The sequence below is a fragment of the Miscanthus floridulus genome, chromosome 2 (assembly GCF_019320115.1).
Source record: "Miscanthus floridulus cultivar M001 chromosome 2, ASM1932011v1, whole genome shotgun sequence".
Lineage (NCBI taxonomy): Eukaryota > Viridiplantae > Streptophyta > Magnoliopsida > Poales > Poaceae > Miscanthus > Miscanthus floridulus.
The window spans coordinates 129,443,851-129,462,342 of NC_089581.1; the positions used below are offsets into that span (position 1 = coordinate 129,443,851).

At 43.8% G+C, this 18,492-nt stretch overlaps 1 protein-coding gene and 1 non-coding gene across 2 annotated transcripts; one reads left to right on the forward strand and one right to left on the reverse strand.

Moving 5' to 3' along the window:
• Positions 1-216: 216 nt before the first annotated feature.
• Positions 217-2,299, forward strand: LOC136539658 (3-ketoacyl-CoA synthase 12-like). Its single transcript, XM_066531620.1, has one exon. The coding sequence runs from the start codon at positions 223-225 to the stop codon at positions 1,633-1,635; it is 1,413 nt and encodes a 470-aa protein (XP_066387717.1). The 5' UTR covers positions 217-222; the 3' UTR covers positions 1,636-2,299.
• A 3,015-nt stretch (positions 2,300-5,314) lies between these two features.
• Positions 5,315-5,386, reverse strand: TRNAW-CCA (transfer RNA tryptophan (anticodon CCA)). The gene has a single exon. It is a non-coding gene; the product is annotated as a tRNA-Trp (tRNA).
• Between the last annotated feature and the right edge of the window lie 13,106 nt (positions 5,387-18,492).

The following is an 18,492-nucleotide window of genomic DNA, read 5'->3' on the forward strand; positions in this document are numbered from 1 at the left end:
CCCAGCAAAGCCCGTGTTCGTCTGAGCCAGGCCCCTTGGCCCAGCTCCTCTGGCAGAGCCGGGCTCGACGCGCGCGCGGCGCCTATATAAACACACTATACCCCCAGCTCTAGCATAAGCATGCAAGTAATCACACACTCAACTTCTCTTCTTATGGTGCCAGACCAACGTGCCTAGTAGCTCAAGCACCAAGAGAACCAATCCAGCAAGATCCACTGATCGATGGAGCTGCTTCCTCTGCTCACGTGGGTCATCCTTGCGCACGCCATGGCGTACCTGGCCTGGACGGCCGCCGCACGCCGCCGGCAGTCGCGGTGCTACCTCCTGGACTACGTGTGCCACAAGCCCCGCGACGACCGGAAGCTGTCGACGGAGACGGCCGGCGACGTGATCCAGCGCAACGTGCGGCTGGGTCTAACCGACTACCGCTTCCTCCTCCGCGTCATCGTCCGCTCCGGCATCGGCGAGGAGACCTACGCCCCGCGCAACATCCTGGAGGGCCGCGAGGACACGCCCACCCTGCAGGACTCGCTGAAGGAGATGGACGCCTTCTTCGACGAGGCCATCGCCGAGCTCTTCGCCCGGACGGGGTTCGCGCCGCGCGACGTGGACGTGCTGGTCTTCAACGTCTCCATGCTCTCCCCGTCGCCGTCGCTGTCGTCCCGGATCGTGCGCCGCTACGGCCTGCGCGAGGACGTGGCGGCGTACAACCTCACGGGGATGGGGTGCAGCGCGGGGCTCATCGCGCTGGACCTGGCCCGGAACGCGCTGCGGACGCGGCCCCGCGCGCTGGCGCTCGTGGTGTCGTCCGAGTCCATAGCGCCCAACTGGTACTCCGGCACCGACAAGTCCATGATGCTGGCCAACTGCCTGTTCCGCTGCGGCGGCTCCGCGGTGCTGGTCACCAACGACCCGGCGCACCGCGGGCGCGCCAAGATGGAGCTCGGCTGCCTGGTGCGCGCCAACATCGGCGCCAGCGACGACGCGCACGCGTGCGCGATGCAGCGGGAGGACGGCGAGGGCCGCGTCGGTATCAGCCTCAGCAAGGCGCTCCCCAAGGCCGCCGTGCGCGCCTTCGCCGTGAACCTGCGCCGCCTCGCGCCGCGCGTGCTCCCCGTCGCCGAGCTCGCGCGGTTCACCGCGCGCCACCTCGCCCGGAGGCTCTTCTTCCAGTTCCCGCAGATGCAGGGCTCCGGATCCGGCAAGCAGCAGAAGGGTGGCGACGCGGCGCCAAAGATCAACTTGAAGGCCGGGGTGGACCACTTCTGCCTCCACCCCGGCGGCACGGCCGTCATCGAGGCGGTGAAGCAGAGCCTGGGCCTGGAGGACGAGGACGTGGAGCCGGCGCGGATGACGCTGCACCGGTGGGGGAACACGTCGGCGAGCAGCCTCTGGTACGTGCTGTCGTACATGGAGGCCAAGGGGCGGCTCAAGGTCGGGGACAGGGTGCTCATGGTCACCTTCGGGTCCGGGTTCAAGTGCAACAGCTGCGTGTGGGAGGTGACCGGCGACATGACCGACAGGGGAGCCTGGGCCGATTGCATCGATGCCTACCCGCCGGAGACGCTCGCCAATCCGTACATGGACAAGTTTGGTTGGATCAACGACGTCGACGGCGACACCTCGATGCTCTAACGGTACAACACGGTACGGTCACGATCGAGCACCATTTGATTTGGGCTCGTGTATGCCTGCCTGCATGCTACTGCATGAAACCAGAGATGACGACCACGGAAGCAGTAAAAAGCAGGTTGTTCGTTCAGGTGATGCATGCGTGTTAGCTAATGCGTACGTAAGTGTATTTATTTACCCCCAACATATCAACATATGTGTAGGGATGAAAACGAATCGGATACGGACGGATATCACCAATATTACACTTGTTTTCATATTTCTGTCCGGATTCGAATTCGAATACGGATAGTGTCAACTATGTCGGATAGGATACGATTAGATATCGACATCATAAATATGCGATTTGAGTATTCGGATACGGATACGGTATCGGATGTTGGATATCCGGATTCGGATACGGACAGATCTCAACCCCTCTAAACGGATTCGGTTTCGAATACGGTCGAAAAATATCCGTACCGTTTTCATCTCTACATATGTGTAGTTGCCTGAGCCAGTAGCACCATATATTCTTTTTATTATTATTTTCTTACCGCAAAGAAAAAATATATATAGTTTTTTTAGAACAGAGGATCAGATCACCATGTATTTTTTATTATTATTTATGATCTTATCTTGTCTTGTCTGCTTGTTAAATGACGCTGTCCCTGTCCATACAGAAATGTATCAAAAAATGAAGTGTAATTTTACCCCTGAATATATGGTTTTTATTTGCCCATTAATTGGATGAGAGGCGGATGGATGGTGGACGATGGGATCCGATCGTCCGATGCAGGCAGTATCCTGACTAGGGATGAAAACGGTCGGAAAATCTCTCAACCGTTTTCTACTTCTATATTTGAATACGAAAACGAAAACGAAAGCGGTAAAGCCGGACACGAAAACGAACACGAACTTACGGAATATCAAAAATTTCGAAAACGAACTAATTCGAGCGAAATTATGTCGAACACGGTCGGTATACGAAAAATCAATACGGAATATTGACCCGTAGGACCAAGTGCATAACAATTAACAAGTACATAATAACTAACAAGTCCTACAACTTTCTTAAAAAGTATCTCCATTCGACACGATGTAAGGAAGATATGATTTTTTTTAAGGCAACAAACGCTTGTACGCGATTAATATATCGCTGACTTTGTTTAATTTTTTTTAACATCTTCAAGACATCAAATGAAAAAACTAAAAACTAAAAAGTTGTAGATCTCGTCGAGAGCTATAATTTTCATATAAAAATCATTTTCATCCGAGATTGTATGAAAAATATATGATTTTTCTAAGGTTTGACTTGTAGTGAGCCAAATTTGGTTCAAACCGAATTTCGAATTCGGGATATTCCGAATTAAAAGTAGAAAAGTAGAAAACGGTCAAAAAAAAAATGTCTAAACCATTTTCGTTCTGATTTCGAATTTGATGTTCCGAATTTCGAACCGAATTCGAATTTGTCCGAAAATACGAATTTGATCGGATTAAATGTTGAAAATGATACGGTTCGGTACGGATATTTCCGTACCGTTTTCATCCTTAATCCTGACTGATGCCCACCGCGTTATGCACAGTGGTTTTCTTCAGTTTGCTGTAGTAGCAGGCACAGCTCACAAGCACAATTTGGCAATAACCTACCCTCTTCAAAGTTTGGGAACCATTATTCATGTAGACCTGTGACCAACCACTTCATGTTTGGGAACTAGTTGCAATAACCACACTGTCGGCCTTGCCGCATGGAGGACAGGACGAGGGATCTTTTGCATTGCGAGCAGCTATAACTAGGGATGCAATTGAGTGGCCAACTAGGTTAGCTTATTTCCCTCTAATTTAATTTTAACAAGTTTCTGATCGACCCAGTGCAATCAATCAGAACAAATTGCGCTCGCATTGCCTCCCTAACTGCAGCAAATCTATATATATGAAACAAATAAAAACATCTCACTATGCAATAGCTGTGTAAACTGATATGAGCAGAGAGCACCAAAATGACACGTAACAATTCACCAAATTTTTGGTAAACCCCTAAATTAATTTAATTTAGATCTACAAACTACTAATCCGACCTAGATTTTGGAGTTGGAGCTATGGCAAACGGGTCTGAAACTCTGAATATATGTATATGGTCGTACGTAGAACATCTATGCCTGCCAACCATCTACCACTACCAGTTCTGAACTGGAGTTGTGTTGTTCATTCTTTGTTATCTGTTGGAGTAGTCCATTTAATTGCTATCTCAGGGACGTAGTAGAGTTTGTTGTTCCCTGGTTGACTGGGTTGACCAGAAACACATCGAGTCCGGATTTCCAAATGAAGAAAAGGAAAGAAGACCAAGGTACTGGCCTGACACTAGCTACGACACATGTGCTAGCAAGCTGTTCGGCTACGACTGTTAAGCCAGCTGAAACTGATTTGTTATTAGAGAAAAACATGGCTCTCATAAGCCAAAATGATAAGTTCATGTGATCAGGGCTCGGTCGCCCTCGTCTAGAAGAAACAGACTTTGGACTTTCTCGGTACTGCGGAGCTCGTATCCTAGTTGCATTTGAAAAGGGAAAAGGAAGGAAAATGGTACTTGCACGATGAAGGAAGGGAAATGAAAAGAGTTGATAGGTGCGCTTCCGGTGCATCAGAGTCAGAGAGAGGCTATAATTGAAGTTGAAGAAGATCGAGAACGCATCGCGGCAGCAGGGACGCTTCGCAGGTGGGAGGTGGTGAAGAGTACTGTGCTGTACGCTCGGCTAGTCCACCGCGTCTGCCGCCACCGGGGACTGACAACAGGTGTCGGCCCGGCGCCCCGATACGCCCCCGCTAGCTGCCCTGCCCACCACCGCCCCACGAGGCATATGCATTTTCCTTGCACGAATGGAGCCCAGAGGAATTGAAGGCGACTGGAGCTGTGGCCAGGAGGTCGGCTACGGCAACTTGCAGGAGCTAAGGGCTTGCTTGCATTGTAGCTAGCGCGCGATAAGGATGCGCATGTGGGTGCGTGGCGGGGACGGGGGAGAGGGAGACCGACGGCGAGCACATGCCAAGGTGCACGTCGCCTCCGCCGGCAGGTTAATTGCTGCTTCGCGTCGCCGCCGTCCAGCGCCGGTCGACGGTGCCGCCCTTCGCCCGGTTTCGTTTGGGCTTGATTGGCTGATAAGTCATGACTGAAAGTACCGTTCACTGATTTGGTGTGAGAAAAAAATTATTCATTGGCTAAAAAAAGTACGGCTTAGAAGCCAAACAAGCCTAAACAATTAGGGCGCTTAAATAAAAAGAGGACAGGGCAAAGACAGAGGAGATTGCCCTGTCTGATAGACCGCCGAGCAAGTAAAGCCACATGGAATGGTCCTGGCGCCCGGCGGACTGGGGATTGTGTGCACAAAAGCCAGGGAGAGGGAGCACGACCTGCCCTGCTGTTGCTTGTTGTTCACCTGCACTGACGGCGACCGAAGCTCAAGCTGAGAACGTCACGAGATATGCAGGTCTTTGCCAAACCCTCTTTTGAGGAAACCACAAGAAAATGGGCTAAAAACTAGTGAGCATGTTCGCTTGGTTGTGGCTTGTCGTAAACGATCGTAAATTTTCAGTCGAAATAGTATTTCTCTCTCACATAAATCAGCCAACAGTATTTCTTCACGAACCAGCCAAAATGGAAGGAAAAAAAAAAGCAAAAAAGGAATCCGGACATGGTTCGGGGTTTTGAACCCGACGTGAATCGAACACGCAACCTTCTGATCTGGAGTCAGACGCGCTACCATTGCGCCACGGATCCGGCTGTGCCGTTGTTTAACCAGTTTCAATATAAATCAGTTTATTATTTAGATGCCTGTCTGTCACCGTCTGTCGATAAACTGGAAGCTGTCACCAACATAATATGTCAGAGAATGCGTGCATCCAGCTGCAAATCATTGAGATTAGGTGGCCTATCATCGGAGATGCGAGTTAAGTTGTAATGTACTCGGCCCATCAGTGCGGTCCATCGTACTAGCAGTTGGTTTGTGTGTAGTTATGGTGTACTCCCTCCACTCGCATATGAGGGGCGTATTGGCTCCGAAAAAGTTTGCGCACATCACAGGCGCGCAAGGGGTGGACGCCTCTCCTCCTTCCGGAGGAATGAACACAGACGCGTGCATGTAGTCTGTTGGGCTCCGGGGTTCGCTGCTCTAAAACTAGCTGAAAAATACTGTTCTGGCTGAATTGTTGTGAGAGAAAAATACTATTCTGACTAAAAAAAAGCCGAATAAGTCAGGGCCACCTCCTTCCCAACCGCAGGATGTAGACGCGGATAGTTAGGACATCGCGCTTGCAGCATCCAAGATTAATCAGCGTGGCTACGAGTTAATGAGATTTAGATGGAACATAGGATTCCTTGGCCTCGGTGGAGTACTGTAATGGTATAGGCGCCGTTTGGATGATAAGAAATGTTTCGGATTCTCAGGTGAATCACTAGAATCCCTGCCAAACACATTTTTCAGTGAAATGATTCTCTATGAAACATCTAGAAACGTTTCTCTGTTTTGAACTAGGAATGAGAATCACCCAAACAGATGTTTCGTAGTGATTCTAGTTTATTTCAAAGAGAATCTAGATCAATAGTCAAACGTTTTACCGATTCTTACCAAGTGATTCATATTTCAGCAAGAAACGTTTCTGAAGAAAATCTGGATCTGAAAAATGTTTCTAGGAGAATCTGGATCCCTACCAAAAGGGGTAGTATCACTCTAGATTTTCAGGAGGATGAGAATCATCTTATAACCCTTTCACTTCAATTATGGCACGATCGGATTAGCTCTTTTACACATGTCTCAAATTTGATCAATTCTACGCTAAGAAAAGAAACAATAATATTTAATGATATCGAACAATTCTACACTAAGAAAGAAATACTAATATTTATAATATCAAACAATTATTAAAGATTCACCGTGGAATATATACAAATTCTTAGTATATACATATTTTTTTTGAGTTTTAAGTGTTGATACTATTTCCTATAAACATTTTTTTAGTTTTATAGGGACGGAAATAGCACATATAGACGGTGCTTTCTAAGCCAGCTAGTTACATGGTGAATTGGCGATAGTATGTCAATTCATTTGTATCCCCTAAAACAATCACGTGTCATCCACTAGTACAGAAACGATTTTTAGGGACGGCTCGTAATCTTTTGTAGGGGCGGTTTCTAAGCCGCCTCTATAAATCGATTTGTAGGGGCGGCTCGTATTACTAGCCGCCCCTACAAATCGATTTGTACGGACGGCTGTAGTACCAGCTGTCTCTATAACACATGTTTGTAGGAGCGGTTCAATCTAGAACCGCTCCTACAGTACGTTTTTTCGTAAAAAAAAATTAAATTTACAATTCAAATTCGACCAGAATAATGTTTGTTTTCGCGTATTCCATCCAACGTTCACGTTGCCGAATGCCCCACGACCAACGTTCCGACCCACGTTCGCGTTGCCAAACGCCCCACGACCAGCGTTCCAAACCGCGTCTGCGTTGCCAAACGCCCCGCGACCAACGTTCCGAACCGCGGTCGCGTTGCCGAACGCCCCGCGATCAATGTTCCGAACCCATTAGACTACAAGCACAAGAGTATTATATAAACTACAATTACAAATCTAATTTACAAGAATATATGCAATCCATCATTAAATATAAAAAATTCATACACATTGTTATCAACGTCCTAGAACTAGCCTTTCAGTCTCACGAAGGTATTGGTACTGAGGATTTCTATCTAAGTCAGACTCTTGGTCATGGTAGACGCCTTTGACGTGTATAATCTAGTCCAATATGAAGTTACAAAGGTCATCGACGAGCTCTAGGAGTTGGTCATCCTTATATGGGTCTCTTTTTATTCATTTCTCTTCTTTCCACTACAAGAGAACAGGTTTCGGTTTAGTATTTCATACCATGTATGAAGTTTTTATACTACAGGTAAAGAGGTTCAAACTTACCCTTAAGGGATGTCTCCTGTAGGCACCAGTGTTACTCATCATAGAACATATATGTGTCCACAATGTACACTCATAGGCTTCTGCTTGGAGCACTGTGTGTTTTACATATGAAAATATTAAGTAATGCTTTTAATAGTCATGTAATGGAGTACTGAAGAAGTAGGTTACACTTACCGCACATAGTATTTTTATAGCCAACTTTTCCTTCCTTGCTGGATCATGCCTTCCGTGACGTGTAGTGACATAGAACCTAAATGCCATGTTCGAATTATTTTAGCAAATACAACTTGTTAGTATCCAAAAGTGAACGTTACAAGTATGTATACAAACATATAAGCTAATGCGGATTGTCGATATGTATACGTCTTGAGAATAGATATGAAGTCTTTGTATGTCACCGGGTCCCTATCTATTGAATCAAAGACCCATACCATGCTCATCCCGACATCGACGGCTATACAAATCCAGTGGTTGCTGCATGGATTTAATCATAGAACTAGATAAACTCTTTTGCATCGAATGAAATATATCGAATAAAGCTTTAAGTATAGAGTTGAACTTACTCGAAGTTATATGGTAGCCATATAGTAGAGTGCTGTTAGAGAATTTTGAAAGCCAGGGCAATGTATGCCGCAACCTTAAGGGACACTTCCCTTAGTTTCGTCGTACGGATGTGCTCTTTCTCCCGAAGAGTCTTTGCAGCAGCTAGCTCTTTGGCATCCAATTTCCACTGTTTAGGGTAATTAAAATTTGTTTGGGCTATAGCTTGAGGGTTTATATACCCGACTTTCACACTTGGTATTTGTTTGACAATGTGCACTTGCATTCTACAAATCACGACGTGGGTTAGTTACAACAAAATTTAAAGATTACATTCATATCATATCAGGAGGACAAGGACTTACAGGCACCATGTGAGAATTAGATTCATCTCCATTGCTCCCAGGTGAAAGCATGTCTGCATGTCATTGAAGTCAAAGACAATTTTCCCGGCTGGGCTTCCAAATATGCCGGTGGGGAAGCATGCTTGTATGAGGTCTATGCTTGTTGGGAGAACACGCAAGTACCAATCATGGAACCTTCTCATTCCAAGTGGTAGGCGCTGGATGTTCCGGTTTGGTAGGAAGGGCTTGCCTCTTTCATATGTTTTCGGGCAATCCTTTGACCATTTGATGATATCAACATTTGGATACTACTTTGCAATTTGGTGGAGTTTGCTAGTGATGGCCTTCTTAGAACCCCGTGATGGGACTTTTTTAACTTGGTTCTCAGGCTTGAACTAGTCACGGGAATACCACTTGGACATCTGAAAGCTCTAGTTTGGTTTTGGTGAATTGATGAAACCCTAAGTGCTAACCTATTTTATCAAGTGATCATGAGATAGGTAGCACACTCTAAGTTGTGAAGCAAACCAAGATCATAGCATGATGAAGATGATGCCATGGTAATGAACAAGTGCTCGGACTTGGAAAGAAGAAAGAGAAAAACAAAAAGCTCAAGGCAAATGTATAAACCATAGGAGCTATTTTGTTTTAGTGATCAAGACACTTAGAGAGTGTGATCATATTTAGGGTTGATAGCCGTACTATTAAGAGGGGTGAAACTCATATCGAAATGTGGTTATCAAAGTGCCACTAGATGCTCTAACTCATTGCATATGCATTTAGGATCTAGTGGAGTGCTAACACCCTTGAAAATATTTGTGAAAATATGCTAACACATGTGCACAAGGTGATACACTTGGTGGTTAGCACATTTGAGCAAGGGTGGAGAAGTTAGAAGCAAAAACAAGTTAGTGTCGCTGGTTATACAGTGACCGAACGTTGGACCTCTGAGGGACCGGCGCGTCCGGTCATGTGTAACAGTGAGATGCTGGCGTCGGTCTATTGACTAGACGCTGGGTCGCTTGGCGATCGGACGCTGAAGGGTTGTGTCCGGTCAAGTGGTCGATCTGCACAGTGCTTAGGGTTATGCACCGGACGCTGAGCTGTGTCTAGTCGATAAAAATCAGTTTTGGACCCTTACTAGAAACGATCGGACGCTGAGGGTCCAACGTCCGGTCAACTGACCGGAGCGTCCGATCGGTCAAGGCAGATGACCGTTGGAGCCAGACACGTGGCTGACTACGAGCGACCGGACGCTGGGGACTCAGCGTCCGGTCAACCGACCGAAACGTCCGGTCAGTCCACGTGATGCCCAGTGAAGGGGTATAACGGCTATATTTCATGGGGGCTTCTATTTAAGCCCCATGGCTGGCTATAGCTCACATCTTTGGCCATTTCTATTGACATAGCAACCTTGTGAGCCTAGCCAAAGCCCTCCCACTCATTTCCATCATAGATTAAACATCTTTGTGAGATTAGGAGAGAATCCAAGTGTATTGGTTGAGTGATAGCATCTAGAGGCACTTGGTGTTCGTGTTTCGCTGCGGATTTCGCTTGTTACTCTTGGTGGTTGCCGCCACCTAGATGGCTTGGAGCAGCAAGGATCGTCGAGCGGAGGTGGTGATTGTCTCCGGTTCTGATCGTGGTGATTGTGAGGGGTTCTTGACCTTTCCCAGGTGGAGCGCCAAAAGGTACTCTAGTGGATTGCTCGTGGCTTGTGTGATCCTCATCTTATATTGGTTGTGTGGCACCCTATTGTGGGTTTGGCGTGTGAAGCCAATTAGCGCATGAACCTCTAAGTGAGTGAATCACCACAACGAGGAGTAGCTTGCCGACAAGCAAGTGAACCTCGGTAAAAATCATTATGTTCATCCTTTGATTCCGAGGTGATTGGTCTTCATCGTTATTCATCCTTGTGATTGATTGGTTCACTCCTTGACACAGCGGTATAACTATCTTGATCACTCTTTTTTACTTTACCGCAAACTAGTTGTCAAGCTCTTTAGTGTAGCTAGTTATGAGAGCTTGCTTGCTTGGTTGGTGTGGCTCTTTAGTTTGCCTTTGAGAGCACACTAACATAGGGTAGTTGAAAGCTCTAGTTTGGTTTTGATGAATTGATGAAACCCTAAGTGCTAACCTAGTTTATCAAGTGATCATGAGATAGGTAGCACACTTCAAGTGGAGAAGCTAATGAAGATCATAACATGACAATGGTGATGGCATGGCGATGATCAAGGGCTTAAACTTGAAAAGAAGAAAGAGAAAAACAAAAAGCTCAAGGCAAAGGTATAATTTGTAGGAGCTATTGTGTTTTGGTGATCAAGACACTTAAAGAGTGTGATCACATTTAGGTTTGATAGCCGTACTATTAAGAGGGGTGAAACTCGTATCAGAATGTGGTTATCAAAGTGCCACTAGATGCTCTAACTCATTGCATATGCATTTAGGATCTAGTGGAGTGCTAACACCCTTGAAAATATTTGTGAAAATATGCTAACACATGTGCACAAGGTGATACACTTGGTGATTACACACTTGAGCAAGGGTGAAGAGAATGGAAGAGATGCCAGCGTCGGTCAAGTGACCGGATGCTGGATCCAAAAGCACCGGACGCTGACTGACTACGTCCGATCGCACTGACTGGTGGTACAGTGGCTAGGGTTTACCACCGGACGCTGGGCTATGTCCGGTCGAGGTGGACCGGACACGTCCGGTCAAGGAAAACCGGTTTTTGACCCTTACTGTACTCGACCGGACGCTGAGGCTCCAGCGTCCGGTCAGCTTCATAGCCGTTGAAATCTGATGAATAGCATTTGAAGCTAGTGATACATAGCATCCATCAGTGGACCGGACGCTGAGTCTAGGGTCCGGTTAGTTTGACTGGAGCATCCGATCAGAGCGCAGTGTGCCCAGTGAAGGGGTACAACGGCTCTATTTCATGGGGGGCTTCTATTTAAGCCCCATGGCCGGCTATGGCTCACATCTTTGGCCATTTTTATTGACATAGCAACCTTGTGAGCCTAGCCAAAGTCCTCCCACTCATCTCCATCATTGATTCATCATCATAGTGAGATTGGGAGTGATCCAAGTGCATTACTTGAGTGATTGTATCTAGAGGCACTTGGTATTCGTGTTTCGCTGTGGATTTCACTTGTTACTCTTGGTGGTTGCCGCCACCTAGATGGCTTAGAGCAGCGAGGATCGTTGAGCGAAGGGTGGTGATTGTCTCTAGCTCCGATCATGGCGATTGTGAGGGGTTCTTGACCTTTTCCCGGTGGAGCGCCAAAAGATACTCTAGTGAATTGCTCGTGGCTTATGTGATCCTCATCTTGTGTTGGTTGTGCGGCACCCTATTGAGGGTTTGGCATGTGAAGCCAATTAGCGCATGAACCTCCAAGTGAGTGAATCGCCACAACGAGGAGTAGCTTGCCGGTAAGCAAGTGAACCTCGGTAAAAATCATTGTGTTCATCCTTTGATTCCGAGGTGATTGGTCTTCATTGTTATTCATCCTTGTGATTGATTGGTTCACTCCTCTACACGATAGGTATAACTATCTTGATCGCTCTTTTTACTTTATTGCAAACTAGTTGACAAACTCTTTAGCGTAACTAGTCGTGAGAGCTTGCTTAGTTGGTTGGTGTGGCTCTTTAGTTAGCCTTTGAGAGCACACTAACATAGGGTAGTGTCATACCTCTTGTGTGAATCGATACTATCTAAACTAGAATTATGGTAGGTGGCTTGCATTTTGAGTAGGCTAGCGTAATACTTGCTTCGCCTCATAATTGTCTAACCTTTTGTTAAGTGTTGTTGTAGAAATTTTTATTAGGCTATTCTCCTCCCCTCTAGCCATTAGGACCTTTCAAGTGGTATCAGAGCCGAGGTCACCGTTATTTGAGGCTTAACAACCTTCGGTGTTAAAATGACTTAAATCAACAACAACAAGAAGCCACTCTAATTTGATGACACAAATTATCCTTATTGGAAGTCAAAGATGACAACACACATCAAGTCAATCAATAGAAAGGTGTGGAAGGTGATAGAAACCAAAATTGAGATTGGTGATCCAGAGAATCCCACCGCCGCCGAAGAAGTAATTCTCCAAAACAATGACATTGCTTTAAGTGCCATTCATGATGCAATTGATGAAAGAACATTTGAGCAAATCAAGAATATTGAGATGGCACATGAAGCTTGGAAGAAGTTGGAAGAATCATTTGAGGGCACTCAAGCCGTGAAGGGTGCAAAGGCATACATTCTCAAAGAGAAGTTTGCAAGCTTCAAGATGAAGGAGGATGAAAGTATGCCAGAGATATTTCATAGGCTTCAAGTGCTTATCAATGATCTCAAAGCACTTGAAGAAGAGGTGAAGGACAAGGACTTCTCCCACAAGTTCTTGAGATGCTTGCCTTCAAGATTTGATACATTGGTCACCATTCTAGTGAGAAGCGGTTTGGACACCATGACACCAAACCAAGTATTGAGAGATATAATGACCGATGATACCTATAGAGATGATGATGAGAAGGAAGAAAAGAAGGAGAAGAAAGATGGGAAGAAGGATGACAAGAAGAAGAGCGTGGCATTCAAAGCCACATCATCCAAGGGCAAAGCAAAGCAAGAAACATCAAGTGAAGAAGATAAATCATGGGATGATGATGATGATGAGAAGATGGCTCTATTTGTCAAGAGATTTGGCAAGTTCATGGTGAAGAAGGGCTACCGTGCTAGAAGAAACAAGTCTTCATCCAAGAACAAAGAAGAGTCAAGAAGGTGCTTCAAGTGTGGAAGCAAAGATCATCTTGTTGCTCAATGCTCGTATAATAGTGACAACGATGATGACAACAAGAAGAACAAGAAGAAGGACAAGAAGGAAAAGAAAGAGAAGAAGGACAAGATGGCCTTCAAGAAGAAGAAGGGTGGTTCATATGTAGTCACTTAGGATAGTGATGCTTCCTCAAGTGACGACGACGATGATAGTAATGATCACAAGACCACCAAGAAGAAGGTTCTTGCAAGCATTGCCATCAATGAAAAGCCTTCTCTTGTAGGTCAATGAAAATGATAGTGATAGTGATGATGATGAACCTACTAAAGATTAATTAATTGACATGCTAGAAGATGCTAGAGAACACTTTAATATCAAGAGAAGGGAATGCAAAAGCTTGCGTAAGGAACTAAAAGCCCTTAAGCAAGCCTTTAATGAGCTCAATGCATCTCATGAGAGGCCAGAGGAAGCCAATGAGAAGCTTGGCAAAGCTCACAAAAAGCTTGAAAAGGCTCATTCCACTTTGCTTGATGAGTAAAATAAAAGAAAGCATGTTGAAACTTGCAATGTAGGTTTAACTTGTGATATAATAGATGAATCACTATCTATGCCTATCATTGTTGCTCATACTAACCCTTCTTGTAGCACTTCCACCTCTACCTTATCTAGTAGTGATGGTCTCACTTATGACACCTCACTAGTGGTTGAGAATGAGAACCTCAAGATGGAGGTCACTAAGCTCACTCACATCTTAGCTAAGGCTTATGGTGGTGAGGACCGCTTGCTTATGTGCTTGGGTAGCCAAAGAGCTTCTCTCTACAAAGAGGGATTGGGCTATACCCCCAAGAAAGGAAAGGCGGCCTTTGCTCCTCACAAGACTAGTTTTGTAAAGAACAATGGTCGGTTTTGCACTAGTTGCAAGCAAGTTGGTCACAAAGAGCAAGAATGCAAAAACAAGAGTAAAAATGCTAATGTATCCTTTATTAAGCTTGATTCATGCTATATGCTTACTAAGGATACAAATGGTGTAAAGGCTAAGTTCATTGGCAAACCATGGATGGGCTCAAAGAAGAAAGCCATTTGGGTTCCAAAGAGCTTAGTAACTAACCTTCAAGGACCCAAGCAAGTTTGGGTACCTAAAAAGAATTGATCTTCTTTTATAGGTCAATTACAAAGCCGGAGGAAGGCATTGGGTTCTTGATAGTGGGTGCACTCAACACATGACCGGTGATGCAAGAATGTTCAACTCAATCAACACCAATGGCAATGATGGCTATGATAGTATCACATTTGGTGACAATGGCAAAGGCAAGGTCAAAGGGCTTGGTAAGATTGCAATATCCAATCACTTGAGCATATCCAATGTGTTGCTAGTAGAGAGCTTGAACTTCAATTTACTATCCGTGGCTTAATTGTGTGATCTTGGATTCAAATGCATATTTGGGATAGATGATGTAGAGATCATAAGTGTAGATGGCTCTAACTTGATCTTCAAAGGCTTTAGATATGAGAATCTATACTTGGTTGATTTCAATGCTAGTGAAGCTAAATTATCCACATGCTTGTTCACTAAGTCTAGCATGGATTGGTTATGGCATAGAAGGATTGGTTATGTTGGAATGAAACAATTGAATAGATTGATTAAGCATGACTTAGTTAAAAGCTTGAAAGATATTGTGTTTGAAAAGGATAAGCTTTGTAGCTCTTGTCAAGCCAACAAATAAGTTGGAAACACCCATCCTAAGAAAAGCATGATGAGCACTAGTAAAGCATTTAAGTTTTTACACATGGATTTGTTTAGGCCAACACAATACACTAGTATCGGTGGAAATAAATATGGATTTGTGATAGTGGATGACTACACTAGATACACATGGGTATTCTTTCTAGTAGACAAAAGTAATATATTTGCAACATTCAAATCATTTGTCAAAGGCATTCACAATGAGTTTGAAACAACCATCAAGAGAGTTAGAAGTGACAATGGTAGTGAGTTCAAGAATACTAGAATTGATGAGTTATGTAATGAATTTGGAATTAGGCATCAATTCTCGGCCAAGTACATATCCCAATCAAATGGTCTTGTTGAGAGAAAGAATAGAACACTTATTGATATGGCAAGGTTTATGCTTAGTGAGTACAATATGAGTCAATCCTTTTGGGCCAAAGCTATCAACACGGCTTGCTATTGTAGCAACCGCCTCTATTGTCACCGATTGAAAGAGAAGACACCATATGAGCTCTTGAATGGTAGAAAGCCCAATATTGCATATTTTTGGGTCTTTGGTTGCAAATGCTATATCTTGAAGAAAGTCACAAGATTGGGCAAGTTTGACAAGAAATGTGATGAAGGATTCCTACTTGGTTACACCACTACAAGCAAAGCATATAGAGTTTAGAATTTAGATAGTGGTACTCTTGAGGAAGTTCATGATGTTGAATTTGATAAAACCAAGGGTTCACAAGAAGAGAATGAGAACTTGGAAGATGTTAGAGGCATTTAACTTTCAAATGCCATGAAGAACATGGATATTGGTGAATTGAGGCCTAGGCAAGTGATTGATGATGAAGATGATCAAGTGCAAGTGCTCTCCAACTCAAATGTGCAAGATGATACAAATCAAGTTAGTGCAAGTGACTCTCATAACTATGAACAAGATCAAGTGGCTAGTACATCATCTCAACCCAATGATCAAGCAAGTGTAAGCAATCAAGTTTCAATACTCCAACCAACAAATATTGTAAGAGATCATCTTTTGGACACTATAATTGGAGATATTTCAAGAGGTGTACAAACAAGATCAAGATTGGCATCATTTTATGAACACTTCTCATTTGTGTCATCCATTGAACCAAATAAGATAGATGAAGCTTTGAAGGATGTTGACTAGGTGAATGCTATGGATGAAGAATTGAACAACTTCACAAGAAATCAAGTATGGGAGTTGGTAGATAGACCAAAGGGACACAATGTGATTGAAACCAAATAGGTCTTTAGAAACAAGCAAGATCAAGATGGGATAATAGTAAGGAACAAAGCAAGATTGGTAGCACAAGGCTATACATAAGTTGAAGGTCTTGATTTTGGAGAAACATATGTCCCGGTTGCTAGATTGGAAGCAATTAGAATCTTGCTAGCCTATGCTTGTGCCCACAACATCAAGCTCTATCAAATGGATGTTAAGAGTGCATTTCTCAATGGTTATATCAATAAAGAAGTATATGTTGAGCAACCTCCCGGTTTTGAAGATGATAAGAAGTCCAACCATGTGTATAAGTTGAAGAAGGTATTGTATGGATTAAAGCAAGCACCTAGAGCATGGTATGAGAGATTGAGGGACTTTCTCCTCTCTAAAGGGTTCACAATGGGCAAGGTTGACACCACTCTTTTCATCAAGAAGATTGGAAAAGATCTATTTGTATTGCAAATCTATGTAGATGACATCATATTTGGATCAACAAATCAAGATTTTTGTGATGAGTTTGGAAAGATGATGGCTAATGAGTTTGAGATGTCCATGATTAGAGAGTTGAGTTACTTCCTTAGTCTTTAAATCAAGCAATTGAAGAATGGTACGTTTGTGAGTCAAGACAAGTACATCAAGGACATGATCAAAAAGTTTGGAATGATTGATAGCAAAGTCATTAGCACACCAATAGGAACCAATGGCAACTTGGATAGTGATGCAAGTGGAAACATGGTGGATCAAAAATTGTATCGGTCTATGATTGAAAGCCTACTCTATGTGACCACATCAAGGCCGGATGTCATGTTTAGTGTATGCATGTGTGCAAGATTTCAAGCCTCATCAAGAGAAAGTCATTTGAAGGCTACAAAGAGGATATTGAGGTACTTGAAGCATACACCAAATGTTGGTTTGTGGTATCCCAAAGGAGCAAAGTTTGAGCTAGTTGGTTACTCCAACTCGGACTATGCGGGATGCAAGGTTGAAAGGAATAGCACCTCGGGCACATGTCAATTGTTGGGAAGATCACTTGTTTCATGGTCATCAAAGAAGCAAAATAGTGTTGCATTATCAACCGCCAAAGCCGAATACATATCCACCGGTAGTTGTTGTGCACAAGTACTTTGGATGAAGGCCACTTTGAGTGACTTTGGAACCAAGTTTAAGAAAGTGCCATTGCTATGTGACAATGAGAGTGCAATCAAGCTAACCAACAATCTGGTTCAACATGCAAGAACAAAGCACATTGATGTCCGCCACCATTTCATAAGAGATCATCAATAAAAAGAGGACATTTACATTGAGAGTGTAGGCACCGAAGATCAATTTGCTAATATATTCACCAAGCCATTGGATGAGAAAAGGTTTTGCAAGCTAAGGAATGTGTTTAATATATTGGATTTCTCAAATATGTGTTGATGCACCCCCCATTTACATGACATGCCTCTCCTTCGAGCAATCTAAGGTAAAAGTTGATTGGCATAGCATACATCCTTGCTAAGGACATGATTAGTGCATCTAGTCATATTTTCAATTTTATTAGGACCCTTCAAGTGGTTCTATTTCATTAGGCTCATTCATAAAAATCAAATGAATTTGATGTTTATATGGTATCACTATTGCTTCTATGCTTGATTTGATCTAGTAATAGCATATGACATGTTTATGGGCTTGTAAACCTAGTGTTTAATCTAGAAAATGAACTATAAGTGTTTAACTCAATATGGTACAAGATAACCCTTATTTGGAGGTGTGAAGAAGCTTGTCCTTGGATCAAACCGAGTTAAATAACTTTGGTAAATGATCTAGACTAGACCAAATTTGGGAAAATGATCCTCACCCCATTGATTGACATTGATAATCTTGACCCTACAAGTAATATTATCTACATTTAGAACCTTTGTGGTCATTGATGACAAAGGAGGAGAGAAACAAAGATAGTAGTAAAAATAGTGAAAAAAGGGAGAAACATAAAGATATACTTGATATATGACATAGGGGGAGAGAAGTGAAAAAGGAAAGGGATAAATTAAAATTTTGAGCACACAAGTAGGGGGAGCAAGCTCATGAACTTGTATGGTGCATTTTATATGTTTTGCTTGCATGACACAAGTTTTAAATTTCAATATCCATGCTTGTGTGGTGTATGATAGTTGTAAGATTAAATGATGAGGTGAAATCACTATATAACTTTCTTTTCCAAGTAAGTTTTTACAAATGGTATCTTTTCAAAGTATGTTTCCAAGTGATAGAAAGCTAACCTTGGTGCTAAGGATGGTATAATAGTGCACTCCGATTGGTA

Bases quoted from the DNA above. Each gene is read 5' to 3' on its own strand.
- LOC136539658 (XM_066531620.1), top strand. From the start codon at position 223: ATGGAGCTGCTTCCTCTGCTCACGTGGGTCATCCTTGCGCACGCCATG.